We start from the raw sequence: 17,452 nt of genomic DNA, 5'->3' as shown, positions 1-17,452 counted from the left end.
ATATCACGGTCGTGCCACCCAACCGTGGGTTCATTTGGAACTCCATCCAAATTGCAAACCAAACTTTGAACTACTATAACTTTTAGCTCGATTTGAGCCAGGGCTCGATCCAAATATCGAATTGTGGATAATTTCAAGAGATACAACTTTGGTTCAGGGTGAATCACAAGAAAACCTGATTTAATGGGTGAAAAATCAGATTTACCGGACCCCTATAATCATGATTTTTCTGGGCAGTTTGGAGAAGGTATAAAAAGGTCAAGAACCTCATTTTTTGACTCATCTTAGGTTTAGGACTTCATCCCTCTCCTTGGGAAAGGGTTCTCCCCTTAGGGGAAAATCGTAGAGCTTCATTCACCTCCATTCCTTGACGATCCGTCCATCTCCAGAGCAAGGAGGCATCCCCAAGATATCAGAAACATCAGCAAACATTTCTACTTTCCCTTATTCTCACCTCTAGGGTTGTAAGTATGCTTTACTTTATGTTTTGAGCATGTTCTTCCTTTGTAATGAAGTAGATCTCCTTTCTAGGATTAGGGAGTATTTGTGATGTGATGGAGATGTAAAACTATGTGGATTTGCCATGTTTCTATTCAATGACTTATTAATGCCTTGTTAATGTTTGATGAAATGTGTGTACAGCTTATATATATATATATATATATATATATATATATATATATATATATATATATATATTTTGCATGTTTTATTAAATGGTTGTGTAGAATTGTTAATCCCATATGGGGATATCCTAGATCATATGACCGAGGGGCGCTAGTGGCAGACTATCCAACTAACGGACGTCTAGAGTATCATCTTGAAAGGAGAAACAAATCTCCATAAGGAAGTAGGGGATCGGGCATAATCACTATTTTTTATATTTCTATATTATTGTGTGTTAGTGTGTTTCTGTGTTGTATGACCGAGAGACGTTAATGACAGGCTGCCCCACTAACGAAGTTCATAGAAATCATTTCCATTTAGTAGCATAGGATATGAAGTAGGAGATCATGTCGGCTTATCCACTGCAGGGGAGAGTCAGTAATACATCTAACTTCCTACAAGAGCATGAACATAGATGATAGGAACTAAGCAATCTATGTAACATCGCCTAGCATCACAAGGAAACCAAAATCCTAGAATCGCACCTCAAACCATCTCTCACATCCTTTTAGCTCAACCTCTTTCAAGATCCACCATCTCTTCTCTCTTCTCTTTCTCTTACTCTCTTTTCCAACCAATCTTACGTTTATCTAGATAATTCACCGTGCGAAATTAACTAGTGTTTAATCAACAATCCCTGTGAATTCGATATCTTTTTATTACTGATGATGAAACCATGCGCTTGTGGTCACGTAACAAGTTTTTGGCGTCGTTGCCAGGGACTATTTTCGATTAACATTAGTTGATTAGCATATGAGTTACTCTAAACATTTATCTTTTTCCTTTTTCCTTTTTCCTTTTCTTTCTTGTTTTCATTATGCATTTTCTTTCTTGCAATTTAAATTCTGCATTTTCTTTCTTGTTTTTCATATAGCATTTTATTTCTCATCTTTAATTCTTTATTTTTTTCTCTTAATTTTTTCTTAGATATCCATGAGCACTAACATGTCAAGCAGGCCTTTAAGAGAAATTTATGCACCTATTTTTGTAAGATTTTTATCTCCGATTGTGCAACCTCATATCGAAGCAGAAAGTTTCCAACTAGACCCAGAGTTAATTGCTATGATACAAGGTCACAAATTTGGAGGAGAAGTATCAGAAAGCCCTTATCTGCACCTTGAGACATTTCTAGAGCTTTGTGATATGGTGAATTGTTAAGGAGTGTCAGCAGATGCAGTTCGTTTGATAGCATTTCCTTTCAGTATCAAGGATAAAGCAAGGACTTGGTTATATTCCCTCCGTCCTCAAAGTATTATGTGTTGGAAACAATTGGAGCAGCAATTTCTGAATCACTTTTTCCTTCCAAGTAGAACAGTTTACATGAGGAATTGCATAACAAATTTTGCTCAGACTAATAGAGAGTCGTTATTTGAAGCATGAGACAAATTTAAGAGTCTACAAAGACAATGCCCTCATCATGGCTTGGAAAAATGCCTGACTCTGCATATATTCTACAGGGGGATTTCTTTTTCAGATAAATCTTTGTTAGATTCATCAGCTGAAGGTTCTTTTATGAATAAGAGTGTGGACGAAGCATATACATTAATTGATCAAGTGACAATGAACCTCCAAGAATGGTCAGATAAAAGTTGGATGGATTCTTCCCCGATAGTTTCAGAAGTGCAAGCCATGAAGGCAAAAGAGCCTGTCAAACAAATTGTAGTTCAACCACCTAAGTGTTTTGAAAATCTCCAGTCACAAAATGTGAGGTCCAAACAGTTGGAGGCAAAGATTGATAACATAGTTTCAAAATGGTTCAAACATGATCTCCCTCCTACACAGACAAGGTCTAGTGAACATCATAATGACATTGAGTTGAGAGGTGAAAATAATCATGAAGAATTTTTGAAAAAGGACTTGTATAGAATTGAGGAGAAGAACAATAGAAGACATTAAGAACTCAGTTCCATTACTCCAGGAAGTTCTCAAAGGGCACAAGTATCTTTCCCTCAATGATTGATCATACAAACACTGGATAAGCAAGTTGGATCTCCGTAGCAAGCCAAAAGGGAATTTGGGAAAAATGAAGTTCAATCTTTTCTAAGACCTTCACTAAGGGTTCCTTTTCCACAAAGGCTAGTGGGGGTCAATGAAAACAAAGACTTTAAAAAATTTTGTGGTTCTAATATGGTTGAGTGTAGATTTTTAGATGTATATAAAGATGAAGACTCTTCAAATAAGGATTGTAATAATAATGTAGAGGATAACAGGTTTTCAGATCTACCTTTTGGGTTTACAGGGTGTAATGATGAAATTAAATTTTCAGATGATGAATATGATGTGGTAGATCAACTTAAAACTGTAAGTGAAGTTATTGATTCTCTTGTAATTAATTCTCCTATTGAGGATATTAATGTTGGTTTATTTTTTGATGTTTGTGTTGTTGATAATATGGAAGGATGTGTAGGGAGTTGTGTTGTGGAAACAACATTTCAAGAATCACCTCCTTTGTCCACACAACCTTCTGAGATTATGAGAGTTGCAAGAATTGAATATGTTGTGGACTAATGTGTAGGGACTTATGAAGAATTAGCAGAGTCTCAAGAATCATCACTTTTAGTTGCACTCCCACCTGAGCCAGAACCAGTACTTATTTCTTGTAATCTTTTGGACACCTTTTTAGAGGTACCCATCATTGACTTTGTTGGATGTGATTCGATTTTTATTACTTATTCAACTTGTTTTGATATGGTTCTAGTTCTTACTTATTTTACTTGCTTGTGGGAGGTATATTTTTCTTTTGCATGTACAGATTTCTCTTTGGTCGAGAATTGGAAGCTCAATATGAACCATCTTCGACCACCTGAAAATATTTTCAAGAAGACAAAGATGGGGAGAGCGATGCTTCACTTTATTTCTCCTATGTTGAAAGCTTTCTCCATAATAAGAGTCCTTGGTAAGAGGGTTCTAAAATATCTTACCCCTCTAAGAGCGAGATTTCAATAAATCTAATGAGGTGGTCGAACTAATGACCTTAAACAAGCGCTTCTTGTCAGACAACCCAAGTTCATTTTCCTTATTTTCATTTATGTCTTTAGTTCTTTCTAGGTTATTTCTTTCTTTATATAATAAACTTGTACCCTCTACTTAATTTTTGTTATTTATCTTCTTTTACAGGACTCAAAGATTAGGAGGAGGGCAACTACATGATGGAGAAGTTCATGACATGGGTATTTGACACGCATCATTTGGTAACTTCTCTTACTTTAAATCTCCTCCATATTATTTTTAGTTTTCATTGGGACAATGAAAAGTTTAAGTCTGGGGGGATGCATTAGATGCCTTTGATTTAGTTTAGTTTTTGCTTATTTCTTTTTGCATAATAAAATTTTTTGCTAGTTGCATCATTCATCACATCATGATTGTTTATTCCTTATTGTAAGATACTAGCACGTTTATTCTAGATTTTATAGTATATTTAGTGATCTATCTTTTTTATATCTATGATAGCATGAAGTGAGCAATATTTTTACTATAAGAGTTTAAGTATTGACCTTGTTTTAGGACCTCTATACACTTTGCCTAGTTTTGATGTAGAAAACTCTGAAAATAGTCATGATTCATAGAATTTGATTAGTACTAGTGTTTCTATGGTGATTTCTCAAACTGCATTTTGGTTACTAGATGATGCCCGAATCATGTCAGCTCATTTGGAAAAATCAAAATATCCCAACATTTACATTTATGTGCATCTGTGTTCAAGTGTTGTATCTTGCAATCACTTAAAAAAATGATGAAAAAAATGAATGAATAAGAGATATAAAAAATAGTTGTCATGAGTGGAAACTAGCAAGTTACCCCTTTGAGACCGAGTTAGGTTATTGGGGAAATAACTGCTATATTTCTTTTGATATCGAACACGCTTTTGAGACCATTGGTAGATTGTGGAGGATGAACCAAGCGTGTAACAGGTAAATTTCTATCGCCAAAAGCATAAGGAACACAGTTTTATGATGACTTGAATAGGCTTAGGGATTGATACTTGATAAATATAGGCCACCATCGCACTGAGTACGGAAGACTACTACTTAGGTCAAACTTAAACTACTTTTGTATCTTACTCACCAATGAAATTATTTGATAGGATTAGATTTGACTTGCTAGAGATTATGATGCACTATTTAACCACATGAGTTTAGATGCGGTTTTTACTTGATGACAAGCAAAAGTTTAAGTTTGGGGGTGTGATGTGCGTAGATTATATACACTTTTATGCTTATCTTGACGCACATCTACTTATATTTCATGAGCATAATCTATGTTTATTGCACCGTATTTCATTATAATATCATAATTCGATTATATTATGTTCGGAGATTTGCTCTTTGCATATTTTGATTGACAAGACGCATATTGGAGCGCAAATGGAGCAAAAACGTACACGAGAACAATTTTGAAAGAAATCAAGCCAAGGTCGTGTGACTTGTTAGTATTAGCCCTAGTACCAATTATGAGATGATTGTAAAGGACTCCTTTTGTATCATATTTCATTATTAATAAAGGCAAAGTTGGTTATTATATTTACTTCAATTCAGCATCGAATGAATAAGTATAATAATATCCTAGAGTAGGAGGTTCTAATCTACAACATATCAATTGGTTAAATTGATAGTGAGATATTGTAGATATACAAAGAACACTACTCTTAACTATTCCTAGTCAAGCATTAATATGCAAGGATAATATTAATGCGTTGAGACTAGCATGTAGGTCAACGGATGACTTAATCTCACAAGTCATGGATATGAGATATCAAGTTGACACGTGAGTATATATTAGAGAATATATACTGAATGACCCGCTATGAGAATGTTTCATAGATCGTTATATGAGTGTCATAAATATTCTCATGTGACTATTAGTATGAATAGTCCTTAGACTTGAAGTCACTACGATTCCCTACATAAGGAATTGTATACTTTGGTATCGATAAACATCACCCGTAACAGGGTGGACCATAAAGTCAATCATTGGGTATGTAATAAGTTATGCGGAGGGATGTGAGTGATGTAGATGGAATCTATCCCTTCCATATGACAGAAATGATATCTATGGGCCCCTTGATTAGTAGGACACAAGAATGCATGACCATGCTTAAATAAGTCAATATGCGATATTGAGCTGATTTAATTGAGTGTGTCTACTTAGAGATCAAGAAACATAAAGATTGATAAGAGGATGACACAGTCTATGTCTCATTGATCAATCTAGATATCGAGGATAGAATGATTGAGTCATACAAGATAATAGTAACGGAAAGGTTAAGTCGGATCTCGACATTCTCGTCACTTGGGTAGCAATGATGCCTTGCTAAATGCCACTCATTGCTTATGTATTTAAACGTTGATTTGGATACATTGCCAACGTTACGAGAACCTATTGGGTCACACACAAAGAACAAGTCAATGGAGATGGATTCATATGATGAATCATTGGATTATGTCTAATTCAAATTGGACTCATTGAGTAAGACTCAATTAAATCCAACTATTGGATTAAGTCCAATTTAAATTAGACTCATTGAATCAATTGGATTGATAATTAATTAGTTGGATTCATTATATGATTTCATGAATTAATTGATGATTAATGAATTAGACTCATTATATGATTTCATTTCATTATATGATTTCATGAATTTGAATTCTTGAAGAAAGAGGAGTGTACAACTTGAATTATTCATGCATTGGATGAAGAGTGAACAATTTGAATTCCTCATGCATTGCATGTATTAGATGCATTAAATTCATTGGATGAAGAGTGAACCATTTGAATGGCTTGTGCATAGGATGCATTGGATTCATTGGATGAAGACAAATATTAATGTCAATCAAGGCAATTAACATTAAGGTATGAGGCAATTTCATGAATCTATAAAAGGGGGTTTTGGATTCATTTTCATAATGAGTTTTTGGTGCTCTTGCTCTTCTTCCTCCTCCTCTCTTCCACTTGGCCGAAACCTCCAAAAAGGGTTGCTAGCACAACCGTTGGTTGTTTCATTCTCCACTTTGTGAGTTTGTGAGACAAACGTGACTTGTTCGTGTGGATGCCATAGAGGCGCGACCACTTGATCATGCTAAGATCCGCATCTAAAGAAACGTTGCTGTCAGGATTGTGAAAGGCACGCAACAAAGGTATAACTTTCTCATGTAGAATAATTCGTACTTAGTATATGGTTTCCTTTTGTATGGATCTATTGGAAAGGAACTAGATGTTTTCCGCTGCGCTTTTGTGTGTTTAGCGCCCTAGTTCCTTACATGACTCACATGGTCGTGCTCCCCCACCAGAGGCAAATCAAGCCACGACCATGTGATCCACACGGCCATGTCAATATCCTGTGGCCAAGCAGCACACGACTGTGCCAAATAGTGCCAACTTTCTAAAGGCGAAGAAGGCCACAACCGTGTAAATCCACACGGCCGTGTGACTTTGGTAGAGAAGAAGAAGGTCAGAGCCGTGTGACCCACATGACTGTGTGGCTCAACTCGAGAGGAAGTCTGGTGAGGCAGTGTGGATCTCACACGGCCATGCCACGGGGCCGTGCTACGCCAAAACAGAGCTGTGCTGAATTCTAGGCAGATTGCAGACCGATCGTAAAACGACCATAATTTTGCGCGCGATTGGAGTTTTAGGCTATTCTTTATACTGAAATGTAGCTAACTTTAAGATATATAACTTTACTTCAGATCCAACAGAGAGATAGCACTGTCTATCCATGCTAAATAGCACGACCGTGCCTCTCAACTGTGGGTTCATCTGTACCTCCGCCCAAACTGTAGACCAAACTTTGAACTGTCATAACTTTCAGCTCGATTTGAGACAGGACTCGATCCAAACATCAGATTGTAGATAATTTTAAGAGATACAACTTTGGTTCAGGGTAAATCACGAGAAAACCTGGTTTAATGGGTGAAAAATCTAGTTTACCGGACCCCTGTAATAATGGTTTTTCTGGGCAGTTTGGAGGAGGTATAAAAAGGTCAAGAACCTTATTCTTTAACTCATCTTAGGTTTGGGATTTCGTCCCTCTCCTTGGGAAAGGGTTCTCCCCTTATGGGGAAATCCTAGAGCTTCATTCACCTCCATCCCTTGATGATCTGTCCATCTCCAGAGCAAGGAGACATCCCCAAGATATCAGAAACATTGGCAAGCATTTCTTCTTCCCTTTCTTCTCCTACTTTATGTTTTGGGCTTGTTCTTCCTTTGTAATGAAGTAGATCTCCTTTCTAGGATTAGGGAGTATTTATGATGTGATGGAGATGTAAACTATGTGGATTTGCCATTTTTCTATTCAATGACTTGTTAATGCCTTGTTCATGTTTGATGAAATGTGTGTGTGAAGCTTATATATATATCCTTTGCATGTTTTATTAAATGGTTGTATAGAATTGTTAATCCCCTAAGAGGGATATCCTAGATCGTATGACCGAGGGGCGCTAGTGACAGACTACCCCGCTAACGGATGTCTAGGGTATCACCTTGAAAAGAGAAACAAATCTCAACAAGGAAGTATGAGATCGACCATAATCACTATTTCTATTTCTATGTTATTTTGTGTTAGTGTGTTTCTGTGTTGTATGACCGAGGGACGTTAGTGATAGGCTGCCCCGCTAACGGACTTCATAAGAATCACTTCCATTTAGTAGCATAAAACATGGAGTAGGAGATCATGTCGGCTTATCCACTGCAGGGGAGAGTCAGTAATACATCTAACTTCCATAAGAGCATGAACATAGAGAATAGGAACTAAGAAATGTATGTAACATCACCTAGCATCACAAGGAAACCAAAATCCTAGAATCGCACCTCAAACCATCTCTCACATCCTTTTAGCTCAACCCCTCTCAAGATCCACCATCTCTTCTCTCTTCTCTTTCTCTTACTCTCTTTTCCAACTAATCTTACGTTTATCTAGATAATTCACTGTGTGAAATTAACTAGTGCTTAATCAACAATCCCTGTGGATTTGATATCTTTTTATTACTGATGATGAAACCATGCGCTTGCGGTTGCGTAACAACTTGAAAAGGATGCTAGTGATACGGAATGTAACGAGTGGGTCCAAAAGATGATGTGATAGTCGAACTCAAGGTGACATGGTGATCAAAGTCAAGATGACATGGCGGTCAACGTAAAGGGAAAACATTCCCCACTTGGCTTGGTTATTCGACCAGCGTTAAGGCTCTCAAGTTCAGTCTAACTAGATTACAAGCCATTCGAGAGAGGGTCGGCCGATCCTTCAGTCGGTCGAACAGAGGGGACTCAATATTTTATGCCTACATGGTAAAACGAGCTGGTATGGTTAGCATAAGGGTCGACCTCTCCATTTTCATAAAACTCTCTACATATACCCGGTCGACCTCATTACTGATTAATCCTATGGGTCTCTGCTCAGGATAGAAGGTCTCCATACGTATTTAATCGAAACTATGGCTGGATGGGCCCATACAACTCAAAAGTATTTGTCTCTTGCACGTGTAAGTGTAAATCTACTCTTTACAAAGTCGGTCGAAACCCTAGATCTCTAGTTCATTCTAGCTACCAATTATTGTATGGTTGGTTAGATTGAAGTATCGATCAAACCTTTTAGAATATAGTTCTATGTCTTTGCATAGTCCCTTACCCGCCCGACCAGACAAAACGCTGAGCGGGCCTAATGCACTTATCTTTATATTGTTGCCTGAATGGATTTCCAGCATGCACAGTTTATCAGATGATTTCTCGAACGGACTTCTAGCATGCTCACTTTATCAGACAATGGTTTCCTAAACGAATGCACATCACGCCCAATGCGTCATATTATTTTTCTGAATGGATTGCTAATATTATGTAGTACATAACTAAGCAACGTAATAGGAGCACAAGTATAAAAATGATCGGCCTTACAGGCTAGCCAAGATATGCATAATAAAGCAACTTGGTATGACAGACATAATGACGACCGACCTTATAGGCCGGCTAAAATATACTCAGCAGACAACATCCTAACAATTTATCAGAGTAACAACCATGTGTTAGAGAATATTCTTCTGAAACCTTTTTTAAGGATTAATATGTCCCTCATCATCCGACCGCTTACAATGGCATATTCTTCTAACTGCCTTATTAATGGCGCAAACTATAAATGACAAAGTATAAGCTATAAATGACAAAGAGACATATATGTGGGTAAGGAAAGATTCCTCTGACAATCATTACACATATTGTGCGCTTTCCATTACCCAATAATTTCTGACATTTTTCGCCACCTTATGATTATGGAGGTTATGAGAGGTGGTATATAAAGGGGGAGTTCTCTCCATTGGCGAGATACGCTTTCTGAGCATCTGAGTCTTATTCTTGTACGAGTTGTTCTTTACTGCTCTTCATTCACCCATCTGGAATTGTACTGAGTTCAGTGTCCGAAGGCCTTCGTCAGAAACTCCCTCTAATTTCTAGGCACTAACGCTTTGTTGGCTCATCTCTGTATACGCAAGATCGAACAAAAGAAGTCTTTTCTCAATCAACAATCAAATCATCATGCCCAGCACATTATCTCTGTAGTTTTTATACCGGATCACTTGCATTAATGCATAATTTTTAGTTCTTCCTATCGAAAACACCTTGCAAGATCACATAAAAGACTACTTCAAGAGGCAAAATCGTCATTGTCCATGAACATAATAGTTATTCCCACATACTTCCTAGCATTCTGGTCCCCTTCCAGCAATTAGATTCTCCAGCATTAACACGTAATATCATAACATACGCTCCAAATATTAATTTTTAAGGATACATATCAGAAATTTAAATAATTGATTTAATACATGCTGATTTCAAATAATAACTAAAATGATTATCTTAATTGGTCTTATTAATTATTTTTGAGATAATTAAATCCGATTTCGTGAAAGTTTTCATCGGTCATCAGGGATAAATCGAGAAAAAAATTCAGGAAGGCCAGCATCTTTTGGTTACGACTTCCATTTAAAGAAAAAAATTTCTACAAATAAATACTGAGGTTCGAACCATGGATATCTAAATGATAATCTGAATGTCCTACCACAACACCATAGCCCTAGAAATAATTTGAAATAATAACTAAGATAACACAGAAGATCTTAATTAAATTGGATCACAACGACAATCTGAAAGGCTTAGATATCATAGATGAGCTCCTGGAACTTCACCATGTGATCAGGCTGCAAGGAGATGGCCACCGAGAGGCCACCATCCCCGGCGGCGCTTGGCAGGATGATCGCCACACCCTCGACGCGGATGGGACTTGGGCCCATGAAAATTGGTCGGCCCCAACCGAAGTCAGCGTCGTGGATTGGCAGACGCGCCCAGCTGGTGAGCCACAGGTTTGGGCATCCGAATGGGGTAGCGCCATTTACCTTCTGAGCCAACATATTTGACCGTATCTCCAAGTAGTCCAACGCCGACTGCAAGTAGGTGCCGTCCATCCTCAGCACGGCCTCCTGGATCGTCTTGGCCGCCGGGGAAGGACCGCCCTCCGGAGAGGTCACCTCCCCCGCTGTGGCAACGGGCGCCGCCCTGAAGATCACGTTCCCGAAGTAGCCCTGCGGAAGTGGTGGCTGGATTCGTTGCCGACCGTCGGTTGGAATGTACATCTTGGTCATCTGGTCGGGCGGGAGGTCGCGCGCTATGCACGCGCACCGCCACAAGTGGGCCGCGAGGAGGACATGCGTACTGTAGCTGCCATCTGGAGGAGCTTTGGCCTTGAGGAGGTTAAGCTGCTCTCGGGTGAGCTTGAAGATGCGGACAGCAACGGCGGAGCTTGGGACTTGGGCGACAGAGGAGTTCATGGAAGGAGCGGGCTGGTACTCGATGTGAGGAAAAGAGGGGTTAGGCGGATCTCGACTACGGAGAATGGTCCGATCGATGAATGGCTGGACGTTGATGCCGACGCCGCGGGCAACGTCGGACCAGGAGTTTATCAAGTGAAGGCCAGCCAAGCCGTCGACGACCTGATGGTGCACGCCGGTGCCCAAGGCGACACCACCGCACTTCAAGTGCGTGACCTGTGCATGCAAAGATCAAACCCCCACCAAATTCAATTAAATTCAAAATTAATTTCTGTCCTTGATAAATTAAGCAAAATCAATTATTTAAAATTATTTTAAAAAGTAGATTATTAATTTATTTATAGTTTTCACCGTTAAATATATACTTTTACATTCCAAGAATATTTTACGGTTCGAGAGCACTCTGATTACGTCACCTAAGTAAATACATTTGTCCCGATCATGATGCAGCCGTAAATATACTACCATAGATCTCCAAAGAATTACGAATCAATCCTAGAAGATATTTATACTCTATTGGATGAAAAAACACAGAACACAGTGCACGATCACCCATGAATACGGTTAAGATATTTATTTACATGCGTCTGTTTTTTCGTACCGTAAACTTAAAGAATTCAACAAATTTGATAAAATAATAGAGGACTCTGATTACGTCATCTAATAAATCCAAAACTACGATCTACTCCTTTTTTTTTAGTTATTTTCATTTAGACACGACCTTTGTTAAATTTGCCGTAAACTGAAACAATTCAGCAAATTCGATAAGTACCTGGATGAGAAACAGCGGGAAGGCGGAGATGTCGTCGGTGCAGTCTGCATCTGGCTTCGGGAAGAGCTGCTCCAGCTCCACGGTGGGTGCGAAGTCACCGAAGTCGTCCACCGTCGCCTCCGCATCGGCCTCCACAAACAGTGCCCCATCGCCGTTGCAGTCTATCATGATCCGATCGTCCTCGTCGCACGCCAGCCGCCCTGCCATGGGATAGAAGGGCACCAGCACCCGGGCCAACGCGTCGCGCAGCACCGCCGCGTCAAAGAAGTTGGCCGACCCATCCGGCCGGTAGAAGTGGACGCTCAGCGTGTAGTGATTCAGCATCACCAGATCCAGGTTGGAGAGCCACAGCCGTCGCTGTGGCGTCGCTTCCGCCGGCCTCACCATAGTCGACCGCCGCACGTTGATCACAACCATGGCTCCCTACTGCAAATTAATTAATGACAGCGTCCACGGTTCAGTTGTCACCTCCGAAAACAAATAAACGCACCGAATCTCCCTTAATCTAAGAAGCCAAAATTCTCGATTCCAAGTCCAAGAATCAGAGTCATGAAAATTCCAAATTACGTTAAGTTCAAATCTACAGGAGAACAAAAAACATGATGTCGAACTCCGTAAGGCAAACAGTATATCAATTTTCCACAAATCATGGAGCAATCTCCAAACTGAAGGATAAAAGGCTAATAAAGAGCGCTAGTACCCCTCCAAAGCAGACACTGGTTACAAAAGCTCGCCGAAGAGACCTGGTTACGTGGGCTTCAGTGAGCGTCTTAAGTAGCCAAAACATATTATTGGAGATTTAAAGTGCGCCGTGGTCGGTTGGTGGAAGCCGTCCATTCATATTGAATCGCCATCAAGACGCGACTTGAATGAGCATGCATGTCATTATGACAATTCCTAATCTTCTGTAATGAAAGGTGGAAATTTCACCCTAAATCATGGATGATTATTAATCTAGATTCGAATCTCATTCATTAGTACAATTTTGGTCATGTCTTCTAACCTCCTCTATCAGTCTCACGTCCCTTGGATGCTTCCCCATCCTTCGCGTCTTGTCTTTAATAGCTTCCTTTGACCTTATCCTTTATTGTCAGGTTTTCTATTGTCAAATCACTCTTGGACTTATGTTGCTAAGGCTACGCACTTGGATTTATACCATCAAGACTCTACTTGGACTTTCACCAATTTGTCAAGTCATACTTAGACTTACGTTGTCAAGGTAACACACTTGAACTTACACCACTAAGGACACACACTTGGACTTTGCCTTGTTGTACCTGCATCTTGCACACTTATAAGCACATATCAAATACAAAAATAAACCTAACTTAAACCTTTGCTCAAACATTAAAACTTGAGGTCACACCGATTGCTCCAATAGTTTCTATGTTTTTTGTCAACTCTAATTGATTGACAAAAACTCACTAATTGATCACTAATCGTTTAACTATCTATTGAATGATCCCTAATTCCATATCAACGACTGAGATTGTTCCATTTTAAATCCCAATTGATTGGTTGTCATGGTCAATCGATTGATAATACTCAATTGATCAATCAATTGATTTGACAGCTTTTTGTACTCTAAAAAACAATTTAGTCAATTGATTGCACCAGTCAATTGGCAGTGTCCAATAGATTAGTCAATCGATTTGGTAGCTTTTTGTACTAGCAAAGAAAGCTTGCTAATCGATTACACCAATCGATTGACAGTGCTCAATCAATCAATTAATCGATTTGACAACTTTTTGAGCTCGCAAAGAAAGCTTGCTAATTGATTGCACCAATTGATTAGGAAATGATTAATCGATTACGCCAATCGATTAGAAAATACTTAACCAATTGTCTAATTGATTTGGAAAGTTTTTGTGTAATCGAAATTGGTTACCAATCAATTGGCAATCCGTGCCAATCGATTGATACACCATTTGGATAAACCCGGAATTGCAGGTTTACACTTGGTGATGCTATCCCCGAAATTGAGGTTTAGGATTTTGGGATTTAACTCATCAATCGATTAGTAAGTTTCACCAATTGATTGGCGAACACTAAAATATTTTCCATCCCTAAACCCTCAAGTTTATGTCTCTCTTTAATGAACCAATTGAACCCCATTACCATATGCTAGATGAATTTCCTGTTCCTTAGATTTTGTGCCTGAAGCTTCTTCATCTTCGGATCTTCATCTATCCTTGCATCTGATCTTGCGATATGCTTGGGTTTTCATCTTTTGTCAAGAATCCTGTTCTTAGCCTTCTTGGTCTTTTCTTGCTTTGTAGTTGGTCTTCCGACCTGCACGATTTTCTTCTTGTCAAGAATCTGGCTCTCTATTTTTTTGGACTACTCTTATCCTTGCACACTCGTAACTCAAGTTAGATCGAACATATTAACCTAAACTTAAATAATTGTCAATCATTAAAATTTCTCATCCGGAGAATTAAGGACTAGATCTAAGTACAATTGGAGAGGAATTTGAATGATTGAAGGTAGGAAAATTTTCAAGTAAATGTTCAAGAATAGACATATAAATTTATGATCCACCATTTCACTTTTTGTGGGCCCTAACATTCTATGTACCTATCCTTGAGTATTGTCTTGAGATTCTTTCCTTGAGCATATCATTTTTCTTGATATTACTAGTAATAAATCAGTTATGATAAAAAGATGATTACACTTATATGTCCTTATATTCCATTCCTAGATTATGTGAAGGGAAATAAATCACAAGATCACATATTCTATTCTCAGATTATGTGAAGGGAAATAAATCATAGGATCAATTAGTTGATCGTCAAATGATTAGAAAGAGAGAGAATTTTTTTTTCGAGGGTATACACGACTCCCATGGGGACAAGAGTATTACTGAATTAGTTGATATTCCACACAAGAGTATAACCCACCACGAGCGTAGTGTGTTGCTGCAGCTAAAACTCTCATATAAAGCCTTTTGCATCATCACACAAAGTGAGAACTAAATCAGGAGGCAGAAAAATATATCTAATTATGAGGGATTTGATGGGAGGTCATACGGTGAAAATATAGCTTGCATAGTTAATGGCCACAAATTAGGATTCAGGATTTAGGAACCCTAAACCCTAAAATTTAATAGAGGGCAGCAACTCAAGATGGAAATCTTATATCCCATACTGGGTATAGCTAGGGAATATCAAAATTTGGTAATAAATATTTGCAAATATCGAAGAGAAGCCTTTGAAAATATTAATGCAAATCCAATGTATGTTAATGTTTGCATGATACATATCTGAAATTTAAATAACTGATTTAATATTAAACATGACAATTTCAAATCATAATTGATCCCGTCCGGAAGCTGAGTCGGATGAAGACGAGCCTTGTTGTACGGAAAGTTGACGGAGAGTCGTTGAAGCGCTGGATCTATAGAGTACCTCCTGGAAAGGTTTACACGGGCGACCGAAGGTGATAGATGACCAGGACGATGACGCTGTTGCTCTGCGCACACTCAGACGAATCCACCAGTCGTTAGAGACCAGAAACCAGGGAAAAAGTCCTCGGGCCAGGTCCTCCGACGCTCAAGTCAGGTACTTTTTCCCCAGAAATCACAGAGAAAAGACGAAAAGTAGAGACTAGTGAGAAATGACGAGTGAGCGTACCTGCGCAAGGGACAAAGCCTCCCTTTTTATACTGCAACGGAAGTTTCTGGGTCTGATGGGTGTCAAGGAATGTCGGCTGTTAGGCTTTGTCTGGCGATGGATGACAGGTGACACCTTTTCATAAGCTAACGTTGGAATCAAAAGGCGTAACGAGCCCTGCCTGTGAGAATATTCCCTGACATGCTGATTATTCTCTGACATTCTCTGACAAGCGGTTACGATTCCTTGGCTTGTTCGTCTTGTAACGTCTGGACGCCGAGTCTGCCTTCAGAGATCTGCACCCGCCCTACTTTTATATATTATTATCTGACTTGTATGTCCCGATCTGTGTTTTAAGCTTGCATTCCGACCCGCCTTTATCATCTGCGATGTACGGTCTTTACATCCCGATCTGCCAGCTAGATCTATGTTCCAACCTATTTACTGTTTTGCTATCCATGGCCTGCATGTCCCGACCTGCCCGCTTGGTCTGTGTCCGGACCCGTTTACTGTTTGCTGCTATCCATGGCTTGTATATCCCGACCTGCAGGCTGGGTCTGTGCCAGACCTCTGATCTCTGGCTGGGATGTCCCGACCTGCACGCCAAATCTGTGTCCGGACCTATGATCCTTGGCTTGGATGTCCCGACCTGCACGCCAAGTCTGTGTCTAGACGTGTGATCCTTGGCTTGGATGTCCTGACTTGCATGCTGGGTCTGTCCAGACATGTGATCCTTGGCTTAGATGTCCCGACCTGTACACCAAGCCTGTGTCCAGACCTGTGATCCTTGGCTTGGATGTCCCGACCTGCACACGGGGTCTGTGCCCAGACCCGTTTACTTGTAGTCTCAGTCCTCAGCTATACCTGGCCCGTGGGCCCGTTTATTACCCACTATCAGGGCTGGTCTTATAATCCCCTCCTTTGACCGCCCCGTCCACTGAGACTTTGACTTTGGCACGTAAGCTTGACTTTTGACCTTCTTGCTATCCATGTCAGCTTGACTGCTGACCGGCCATGGAGGCTTGTCTTCTGACATTCCTAACCTCCAGGTCAGCTTGACTTCTGACCCTCTTGTGGTCTTGACTCATAACCACATCATCCTATCGACCCCACAAAACATGCACCGTATCACAAGCCTCCCCTTCAAGTCTAATCGAAGGAGGCTCTAGTCCGACTGACTAGACCCCCCTCCTTACTTTAACCGCCCTGGTCCTCGCTTCCTTTGTTGACCTGTCCTTTATCCGTTCACTGCAAAATTTCCCTCCATCTTGGGAGATGAACGATCTCCTTCTGAACTTATGAGGACTCCTCAACTTCTGGACTCACTTCCATCATATAAATGTTATGCTGTTTTCCGAGTACCGCCTCAAGTTTCTAGGAAATCCCTTCACCTTCTCCTTCCTTATAAAAGATCCGAACGTCCAATGCTTCCAGCTATCCTCTTGTTAATACAGTACCTTATTTCCATGGAACCTACCACAGAACCTAGCGAACTTGCTTCTTTGCTTCGACAGACTTCCCATCTGTTGGAGTTATCAGCTCAAAAAGAAGAAGCCTCGCTCCAACAAATTGCCAATCTGACGGAGTTGCTGGCT

At 39.7% G+C, this 17,452-nt stretch overlaps 1 protein-coding gene and 1 non-coding gene across 2 annotated transcripts; both read right to left on the bottom strand.

The window, feature by feature from the left end:
- Positions 1-1,984: 1,984 nt before the first annotated feature.
- Positions 1,985-2,090, bottom strand: LOC121968837. Its single transcript, XR_006108368.1, has one exon. It is a non-coding gene; the product is annotated as a small nucleolar RNA R71 (small nucleolar RNA).
- Positions 2,091-10,632: 8,542 nt separating this feature from the next.
- LOC122056271 (hydroxycinnamoyltransferase-like) lies at positions 10,633-13,001 on the bottom strand. The gene is made up of 3 exons (XM_042618147.1): positions 12,947-13,001; positions 12,247-12,672; positions 10,633-11,690 (listed from the first exon to the last, which is right to left on the bottom strand). The coding sequence occupies exons 2-3, from the start codon at positions 12,661-12,663 to the stop codon at positions 10,803-10,805; spliced, it is 1,305 nt and encodes a 434-aa protein (XP_042474081.1). The 5' UTR covers positions 12,664-12,672; positions 12,947-13,001; the 3' UTR covers positions 10,633-10,802.
- Between the last annotated feature and the right edge of the window lie 4,451 nt (positions 13,002-17,452).

The sequence above is a fragment of the Zingiber officinale genome, chromosome 3B, assembly GCF_018446385.1.
Source record: "Zingiber officinale cultivar Zhangliang chromosome 3B, Zo_v1.1, whole genome shotgun sequence".
Classification (NCBI taxonomy): Eukaryota; Viridiplantae; Streptophyta; class Magnoliopsida; order Zingiberales; family Zingiberaceae; genus Zingiber; species Zingiber officinale.
The sequence above is the reverse complement of the archived record's forward strand: the minus strand, read 5'-3'. Positions and strand labels throughout refer to the sequence as shown.

Excerpts from the sequence above, each read along its gene's own strand:
- LOC122056271 (XM_042618147.1), bottom strand. The coding sequence starts at position 12,663 with ATGGTTGTGATCAACGTGCGGCGGTCGACTATGGTGAGGCCGGCGGAA. Across the intron at positions 11,691-12,246 it reads TCCCGCTGTTTCTCATCCAG|GTCACGCACTTGAAGTGCGG; the intron begins GTACTTATCGAA and ends TTGCATGCACAG.